Raw genomic sequence first — 9,632 nt, forward strand, 5'->3', positions numbered from 1 at the left:
TTAGTTCTGGAGGTCCTGCAGGGGACAGCTCTGCACTAATTGCGATAAATTGTTGTGTTGCTGCCTGTCATCGTTTCAGGTTTTGCCCCTCACCTACAACTGGCTGTTAGTCTCTTCCTTCTTTGCTCTGCTATTGCGTTACCTCCTCAAATTCCTTACCCTTTTTGTGCGGAACTCTGCTAGAAAAGGAGTTATGAAAGCGAGCTCCTTGTGCCGGCATTAGCCTCTCAGAATACAGAATAAGTTCATTTAGAGTTATTTTATTTTTTGTTAGACATTTTGTAAGGCAACAAAAGAGCAGGTTCAGAGAGGTCTTGAAAAACATTTCCCTCTCAAAGAAACTAGACCATGACTAGTTTCTAATGAAGATTGGTTTATTATTTCAAGTTTGAAGACCCAGAAATGTTTTTTAGAGAGAGTTTTATTGTGAGTCATAGAAGAGCTGGATTAGTTCTGGAGGTCCTGCAGGGGACAGCTCTGCACTAATTGCGATAAATTGTTGTGTTGCTGCCTGTCATCGTTTCAGGTTTTGCCCCTCACCTACAACTGGCTGTTAGTCTCTTCCTTCTTTGCTCTGCTATTGCGTTACCTCCTCAAATTCCTTACCCTTTTTGTGCGGAACTCTGCTAGAAAAGGAGTTATGAAAGCGAGCTCCTTGTGCCGGCATTAGCCTCTCAGAAGCAAATCTTACCTACTTTGGTTTGCAGCTGGGAAGTGGAGATTATTGGGCTGTTATAGACGTTAGTGTGCTGAATTCCTGGTGCTCTGGGAATTCACACCACATGCTTTCGGGATGATGACAGATGGAGTGAAGTAGCTCTTCAGGAGCAAGTCACATCTCATGTGGGTTTTCAGATATTAATTTTCTTTCTTGCTTTGTGAATGTTTTCAGGCGGGAGCTACGTCCATGTGGGCTTCCTGCTGTGGATTGCTGAATGAAGTCATGGGTACCGGAGCTGTCCGTGGCCAGCAGGCTGGCTTTGGGAGCGGTGCTGGCCCATTCAGATTCACACCAAATACAGACTTCTCAGCATATCCATCTCCAGCTGCGGCAGGCACTAACATAGTTTGCAAAGCCTGTGGACTTTCCTTTTCAGTTTTTAGGAAAAAAGTGAGTATTTCTTATTACACAATATTTTTACTCATATGAACTAATCTGTAGGCATACTGGGAGATGGATGTGTATTTTTCCTTAGATAAGGAACCCTGAGGCAGACAGCCAGGAAGGGAGTAAGTGCCTTAGTCTGAGGTCACAGGAAATTAGTGTCAGACAGGATTAGACGTTAAGAGGTCTGATGTTCATTAATCAGTGACGCACTGGATCTGGTCTGACCTAAAAATTAGTGGATTCCAATTTGTAAGATACGTGTTTTAGCTTCAGAATCTTAAACATTAAAACACATCTGGTTTTGAAGATGATACCAAACATAGCGGTTGGGCGCTGGAATTAACTAACTGGGCGATGGAAAAGCTAAAAACTCACAATTCGGTATCACAGCTGCTTTCTGTGAAATACTCGTGTCATTCTGTTTGTTTTCTAACCAGGTTGAGTTCTGTTAAATGCTATTGCACTCCAACAGCCTCTTGCTTCAATTGGAGGCAGGTTGGTGGGTTAATGCAGATAAATAAAACTGAGATTATTAATATTATTTCTAGGTATCATGAGTGTCCAGCATCTTATTTTGTCCACTCGGTGACCTAATTCTCTGCAGTTTGTTTAGATAAAGATGAAGCCGCTTTCTTCAGTTTGTGTGCTCAGTTTCCCCCTTCCTATGTGTCCTGTTGTTTGCGTGGTAAACACTTCGTTGAATTAAGCGCTGTGTAGGGATGTTTTCTGAAGCCAATATTAATTTACTGAAATCCTGAAAAACTTGGAAGAGTTTGGATTTGTTCACGGCGGATGAGATGGCCATTTAAAATCGCTGCTGAAAGTCTTGCCTATTCTAGCTTTTGTATATTGTAGCAGGTCTTTTGAACAAAGCTCTCTTCAGAAATGACATCTGGGCATTTGGGAGTATTTACCTACCATGTGATTCACCACATTTAAGGCCTGCTTTGAATTCTTTGAATCAATTGAGGAAGAAGTATGTTCTTTGAAGTTTGGGGATTATACTGTTTTCACACATGTGAAAAGAGCAGTGACACTTAGTATAGTCAACAGTATTTTAACGTACCATAAAATTCACTGGCTTTCAATTTCATTTATTGTGTGAACTACAACTTGAGTACTTTATTCATTTGTTTATTCATAATGTTTTGTTCATTAAAACCTCAAGTCAGCCGACAGTAGTGCTACAAAAGCAACGGCCTGCCTTGGAACACCTGCAAAACCATTTGACAGGGCAGTTCTCTAGACTTCAATCCTAAAAACGATGTATGTTAAAATTGACGATTAAGACACTAATAGTAAATTACGTAGCCTGGAGAAGGAAAGAGCAGGGTCTCGATCTGTTTTCTGCGACATAGGGCTGAATGGTTATTTTCTCTTTCTGCTTAGCACGTGTGTTGTGACTGCAAGAAGGATTTTTGCTCAGTTTGTTCAGTCTTACAAGAGAATCTCAGAAGATGTTCCACTTGTCACTTGCTGCAAGAAACAGCCTTTCAGCGACCGCAGTTAATGAGATTGAAAGTAAAGGATCTGCGTCAGTATCTGATTCTCAGAAACATACCAACGGATACTTGCAGAGAGAAAGAAGACTTGGTGGATCTTGTGCTGTGCCATCATGGATTAGGTTCGGAGGAGGATACGGACGCTAGTAGCTTGCATTCGTCACGGTCACAGACTTCGGGGTTTTTTACTCATCCATTTTCTATGTCTGTATCGGTGTCGTCTCAAGGAGAATTTGCAAACAGAAGGGGAAGCACAGGAAATGGAACACCTTTACGGGTACAATAATTAACATGTGCTTTATGATATAGCATAGCTTTTTTTTTTTAATAGGTATGCATCACTTTAAAATAAAATGGCAATTCGGCAGTTCAGGGTGGCAGGAAAAATGCCTTTCGTATCTCTCGCCTGAAAACAGAAGATTACTAGCTAAGATGACTAGTTTAGATGATAGAGGTGACTTAATTTGATAATGATTGGTAGCAGTTGAAACGTCAACATGTCATTGTCGTCTGTGATCAGTTTGGTACAAAGGAAAATATTTGATAAGGGATAATGTGTTTTTATCCTGATTACTTTCATTTTGTACACAGGGACAAACTGAAACATCTTCTATAAATAATGAAGAAGAAGAAAGTGCGGAAGAGCAGGTGAGATGCCACCTATCCAAAGAATGACTTTTTGGCATGTGACACCATAAAGTGTTGAGATCTCTGTGAACATTTACTATCACGCTCAAGTTCTTTCAGAGTTAGCTGTGTCCAGGAATGTGTATCTGCAAATACTTGTTTTAAAAAGAATAAAACTAGCCAAGCTGCTGCAGCTTGATGTAGTAGCAGATCTGGTGCTCTGAACTTACCGGGACAGTTAAAAACATACAATTGATGTGTTTCAGACCCCTGGATTGTCCAGAAAGCGAGCGAGGGCATCTTTGTCCGATATTTCAAGCCTGGAAGACATTGAAGGGTTGAGTGTTCGACAGCTGAAGGAAATACTTGCATGTAATTTTGTCAACTACTCAGGATGCTGTGAAAAATGGGAACTTGTGGAAAAAGTGAGCAGACTATACAGAGAGAGTGAGGAGAACCACAAGACACGTAGGTTTACATTTAATTCTCACTTTCTTAAGAGTACTTATTTTCTGGTTTCCAGTAGCCGGTTCTGCCAACCGAAGGACTTGGTTTCTAATTTGGTCTGCTCAGCTGGAACAACTGGAAGGTGTGTTGTAACAACTCAGGCTGCATCTAGAGTAGTTGAACGTGGTTCTAGTGAGTAAATGAAGCTTTCCAGGATTGTGCTGGTTTTTTGAGACTTCTTTCCCAAGCTCAGAGAGCTCAGCTTTCATGGTGAAGGTAAAATTGCACAACTGAGAACCACTTCCTCAGAGAACATGAAACTTGGCAGCTCCGTGTCCTTTATTAGGTTTCACAAGGTATTAGCGAGAGACCTTCTCAGTAGCTGTCAACGGACCAAAGCAATTCAGGTCTCTTACTGTGGTAGAGAATTAAAAGCTACGGTGGCAGAAGGCCAAGTTCAAGTGGTTTGGTCTCAGTCCATGTTTTCATGGTAGGGCGGTTCTGTGGCTGCAGCTCAGTGACTAGTACTCTTCTGCCCTCTGTTACACTCGACAGTTGGAGCCTTTCACTTGCGTGGTTGCAGTGTACCCACGGACCGATCCCTGTTCACAAAGTATAATCTGAGGAGCAACTTTTTGATGTCTTTACCGGCTTGGAAAATGCCTGCCTGCCTCTTCATTCCTGCATCCAGCAGTCGGGCTGGAAAGAACAGGGGACTGTGGTGACTGGAAAACTTATTAGCCCTGGGCCACTTCACAGCCAGATTATGCCAGCACATAGGCTGCGGGGACTGTGATCATCGGTTGCTAAATAATCAGCTAATTGGGGTGGAGAAGGATTGCAGAGCGGGGGGGACTGTTGGTGAATGTCAAAACACAGCTTAAGTGAGACCCTCAGTTTGGTTGTGAACTAGAATTGAAAACCTGTCTGAAATCAAGCTTTAAACGTAGGATTATTTTCTTTTTTCAACGTGGTCTGATGGAACATTCGGTTATTGATGGGGGATGTCAAGCTTCATTGCAAATAGACAACAGGTTTTGTTTGGTTCTGCCATCTTTACGGCCTACTTAAGGCTTCCACTTCTTAGTCTGCTTCATTATTATTGTGTTTAACCGTGAGGAAAGTGTTCTGCCAAATGAAGTAAGCTCAGAGATGGAAAACCAACGTGCTCTGAATTTTAATCCAACACGTTATTTCACAGTCATTATGTTCTGAATCGAAAATGGTTTCTGAATTTAAAGAATGAAGCCAAATATTGGATGTTCACTTAAGAGATTTTCTAGTTCTTGTTTCTTTGGGTTTTGTTTTTTTTGGAAGGACTACAAATTTGTATGTGTGGGTTAGAAAGACCGTTGTCAACAGGGAGCAGCAATTCTTCGTGCTAAATTATCCGTCTGTGTATCTTAGTGGTTGCCTGAGCTAGAACCTAACTGCTTTTCCAGGGCCCGAATGCATGACCTCCCTCTCTGTTGGTTTTCAGAGGGTGAGAAGATGCAGCTGAACGACAACGATGATAACCTGTGTCGGATCTGCATGGACGCTGTGATCGACTGCGTCCTGCTGGAGTGCGGCCACATGGTCACTTGCACCAAGTGTGGCAAGAGGATGAGCGAGTGCCCCATCTGCCGACAGTACGTTGTACGGGCCGTGCACGTGTTCAAATCTTAAACCAAGACTAAAAATGGATTTTACAGTCACCCTTCCAGGATTTCTGCGGGGAGGAGTGCCGAACCTCGGGCCTATGTCAGCTTTTTAGTTCTCGATAAACATGTTTTGAACACCAGGATCTAGAAGTTTGTGAAACATTTTTCTACAGCATACTGAATCCTGTGGTTGGGCAGTGCAACACGATGCCTGCGTGTACAGTAATAGCGCTGCCTGGCTTACCTTATAAACCCACCAACTGTTCGAGTCAAACTGTTTACAGCAGTTCTTGCTCTCTTCTGAAGAATATCACCTCTAATTATCGCATTCAGTGCTCAGCAAGTGGTCAGAAAACACCTTTTTGCTCGACCATATTAGCGTGTTACCTTGTCTAGTGCATTAGAAGCAAGGAATGTATCAGTTGAATATTCAGCTTTTACGCAATTATAGAATGTAACTGTTCCAGCACTGTCCCTGCAACAGTGTTAACAGTATAAAATACGACTGTAGAAAGCACTGCCACTAACTGTACCTGCACGGAGGCCCTTAAGCAATCTATTTTATGCCGATTGCTTCCTTCAGAACGTCTGCTGTTACGCACGTACTGTCTTGGCCATTCTTTGTAAACGTACAAAAGGCTCCGTCACTTCGCAGGGCTCAGTCGTTTCGCAGGGCTCTGCCACACGGTGTCCAAATACCGATTACTAAGTATTTTTTAGTTTAGGAATAAAATATTTTTTTAAAAAGGGGTATAGTAAACCATATTCTTGTGTCCTTAATCCACTCATGCCTATTGTAACTATTAATCTTACATGTGATGATTGTATTCCATGTGCCGACAACCTGATGTTACTGTGAATACTAATCAGGGTCATGAAACTACTTGCTGCTAACGTGGAATGTGTGGTGTTACTAACCTTAAACGGGGGGGGGTGGGTATTAAGGGGAAGGGAAAGGAAACATGGCATTTGCTTAAAACCTCATGTTCACAGACTTCTAACCAAGGCCAAGTCACTATTAAACCACGCTTCCCCTGGGCTGCTGAATGACCTGTGTTGCCCTCAGCCCAGTTTCCAGCCGGGCTTTGTGCCAGCAGGAGGGGCGAGGACCCTCTTGGAGGAAGAATTTTAACAGTCCTCGTAGGGTAGCTGTGACAGACTGGGGAAGGTCGTGGCAAGAATGGTTCCTGTTCTGGGGACAGGCTGCCTGTGGCCACGCCTGCTCATGACAGCGTGCGATTAAATTTGCTGCAAAAAAGGGAGAGGCGAGGAAGGGCCTAGTCTGTCCCGGCTGGTTATCCTTTAAGCAGGGCTGATCGATGAAGCTACAGTTTCTCCTTCTAATTTCCCACGTGCTAGCAAAGTTAATGGAGACAGGGACATGTTTTGCCTCGGCTGCAGTACCCGAGAACTCTTTCTTACCGCTGCCACACTGCCACGCCCGCTCTCATCTTTTATGTGAAAAAATTAAGCTGGCTTGAAAAAGAGAAAGTAGCTCCTCCTCAAAATAAGATACACAGCTTAGAGACATCGCTGGTTATTTTTCAGAAGGGAGCAAACCTCTCAATGGCTTTATTTTTTAGAAGTAACTAACTTTTTAAAGGTACTTAATTCCTGGAGTCTCCTTTCAGCGGGTAAGCTCATGAAGAAAAACATACCCGACGTGTTATTTCCATGCTGATCATTAGCCACACAAGCTTAATAAAGATTTGTGATGGGCTTCCTCGGCCTCTGTCTCTTTTCTTAACCAGCTGTGGGAGTGCTGTTGGTTACTCGGCTCAAGCTTTAACATTCTTCTTGAGATGCGTAAGCGTTCCTTCTAGACAAATCTGGGCAGGTTCCAGCTCGAGGAGTGCGTGTATGTATATTTTATTCCCTCCTCAGCAAAAACGTATGGGAGCGTGCCAACGTAGAGGCAGGGGACAAGGAAGAGGTGAAGTGCTGTGATAGCACGACAGGAAGAGGGGCCACCGCTCTTAACCCTGGCTCGCACCAGGGCTGGCGCCCAGCACCTGCTCCGCACTCCGACCCAGCTGTAACCCCAGGGGCTCGCTGCAGTGGCTCCGCACGCCTGAAGCCCCGACAGCTTCCCGCCAAAACAAGCCCGCCTCGGAACAGAAACCCGCAGAGCCAGCGCCTGTTTTTGTACAATTGTTTATACAAATTCAACAAAGGTAAAACTGCATCAGGAAGGTCTACGAAAACAACACCGTACAACAATGGCACTTATGAATGCAGAATTTTACAATCAGGAAATAACCATGTTATAAACCTTAAATGAGAACTCAACTCACACTTCAAAGAAAGAGAGACTACGTTTGACCATTTATTCTACGGCTGGACTCACTGTATAAATTAATTTTATATTGAGTACAAGAGCTCATGCTACAGAGTGAAACCCTCCTATGTGCAAAAGCTGAAATTGGAATTTTTTAAAATTTTGAGAAAAAGGTGATTTCTATACAGATAAAACTTGGCAAAGTGTTTTACTTCAACTATAATTTACACCTTATTTCCACAACATGCTTATGTCACTTCTGAAGTATACAAAGCAGGATATAAACTTCCATTAAAACATGCTTTAAGTTGAAAGTATTAACCTACTTTTCCTGACCTGGGCACGTTTGTAGATAGATACTGTCTACGAAGTATAGGTTAAGTTCTCGCCTACCATAAGTAAAGATAAAAATTGGCAATCAAAACCAAAACACTGGTAATGCATTCAAACATTGCATAAATAATTTTTAAACAATTTTTGTACAAAAATAGTTCTGCATAATGTAAGATGTAACAAAACAAAACGTGTTAAGAAGGCAGAAATGCAGTGCGTGGTCCACTTTAATGACACCGACTTTTTGTTGCTGTTGTTGTTGTTTTAAGAAATGAAAAGCAGAAATCAAATTTACACTACCAAGCACATGCTGTGGTACTTTAAATAACAGTATTTCTTGGAGATCAGTCGTCTTCCGGGTGTGAACAATTACCATCGATAACAGTCGCCTTATGAATTTGCATAAGAGCCAGTGCAGGACATCCCAGGTAGACTGAATTAGTGGCACACGTTGAAATTCTTAACATGGGTAGTCTCACGTTGTTCTCTCCTCGACAAGAGTTGTAAAATCCAATCGCGGTATTTTCCGATATTCCAAGTTCCCAATTGAAAATAAAATCCCTACGTGTTCTTAGTCCCTGCCCCCCCCGCCCCAGTATTTACACGTGTCCTTTAACTAACTCAGTTTTTGCAGAAGTTTTTCTTCCACTTGCCCAAACTGAACACTTACTGACATTTCCGCTATGAACTGCTCGCAGCCTTCTTTTGTCACTTGCTTGCAGTACCTCAAGTCGATCTGGCAGATGTTTCCGCAACGTTTGAAGTAAGACAGGCACTGGTCAGTAACCTTATTGCAGTCTGCCGGGGAAAAAACAAAACAAAACACAGAGGGGGAGAAATTTAACAGCGTGTCTCGGGTTGTTCTCCAGCACGAGGATGGTTTATCCCGACTGCGGTAGGTCCTTCTCGCTCCTCCCGTGCTGTGCCGACAGTGAGATCGCCCAGCCGGCCCCACGGCCGTCCTCTGCTCCCCGTGACTGTTGGGTAACTGATGAGATAAAGCAAAGCGCACCAGACGCGCAGGGCAGCGGCCTTGGAAAACCCCCTGCGGAGGATGAGTGAGGTACAACACGTGGCTCCTAAGCGGGAGGCGGCAGTCCCGTCCGCCGGCGGAGGGCCCGGGGAAAGGCTGGGCAGCTGCGGGGTTATTTATACCGGCAGCACATCCAGCTGCTTAAACGGAGCCCTGGGGGGGAGGAGTTACACCGGGGGCAGGGGAAGAGCTGGGTGAAACCACTTCCACCGATGAGCATTTCACACAAGTAACTCCCAACGGGCAACTCCCGTCCTCCCCCCTCCCTTGCGCTTGCGTTGCTTACCTGATAAATTAATTTCTGTTAATGAATCCCGCGTGGTGGTTCCAACTGCGGTCAGCAGGTTAATAGACTGATCTGTCACGTGATTACAGTAACTAAGATTGAGTTTGGAGAGCAGAGGCATGTGCCTTATGATCAGCCGCAAAGAAGCATCTGTAATATCCAGGCCAGCCAAACGCAGCTCAACTATGTTCCGCAGTTTACTCCGGTTGTCGATCTGACCTGGGAAGCGGAGGCAGCAGGTCACTCCCAAAAGCCTCACCCCGAGCTGCAAACATCTGCAGATCTATATGAAATGCACTGTGACACACAACACTGCCGCCCTACGTCAACTTCAGACGCTTTTGCCTGTCTGGAGCTTTGGAGGGGACATCAGCA

The 9,632-nt window shown here is 43.9% G+C and overlaps 2 protein-coding genes across 2 annotated transcripts in view; one reads left to right on the forward strand and one right to left on the reverse strand.

The window, feature by feature from the left end:
• Window positions 1-898: 898 nt before the first annotated feature.
• On the forward strand, window positions 899-7,048 carry RNF34 (ring finger protein 34, E3 ubiquitin protein ligase). The gene is made up of 5 exons (XM_009321186.1): window positions 899-1,111; window positions 2,498-2,887; window positions 3,202-3,258; window positions 3,504-3,705; window positions 5,165-7,048. The coding sequence occupies exons 1-5, from the start codon at window positions 908-910 to the stop codon at window positions 5,350-5,352; spliced, it is 1,041 nt and encodes a 346-aa protein (XP_009319461.1). The 5' UTR covers window positions 899-907; the 3' UTR covers window positions 5,353-7,048.
• Window positions 7,049-7,467: 419 nt separating this feature from the next.
• The window catches only part of KDM2B (lysine (K)-specific demethylase 2B), a 119,338-nt gene continuing 117,173 nt past the window's right edge, over window positions 7,468-9,632 (reverse strand). Inside the window, exons 19-20 of the mRNA XM_009321187.1 lie at window positions 9,258-9,476; window positions 7,468-8,736 (exon numbers count right to left, since the gene is read on the reverse strand). Of these exons, the coding sequence (XP_009319462.1) occupies window positions 8,555-8,736; window positions 9,258-9,476 (401 nt within the window). The 3' untranslated portion in view covers window positions 7,468-8,554. The remainder of the gene's footprint in view (window positions 8,737-9,257; window positions 9,477-9,632) is intronic.

The sequence above is a fragment of the Pygoscelis adeliae genome, unplaced genomic scaffold (genome assembly GCF_000699105.1).
Source record: "Pygoscelis adeliae isolate BGI_AS28 unplaced genomic scaffold, ASM69910v1 Scaffold93, whole genome shotgun sequence".
Classification (NCBI taxonomy): domain Eukaryota; kingdom Metazoa; phylum Chordata; class Aves; order Sphenisciformes; family Spheniscidae; genus Pygoscelis; species Pygoscelis adeliae.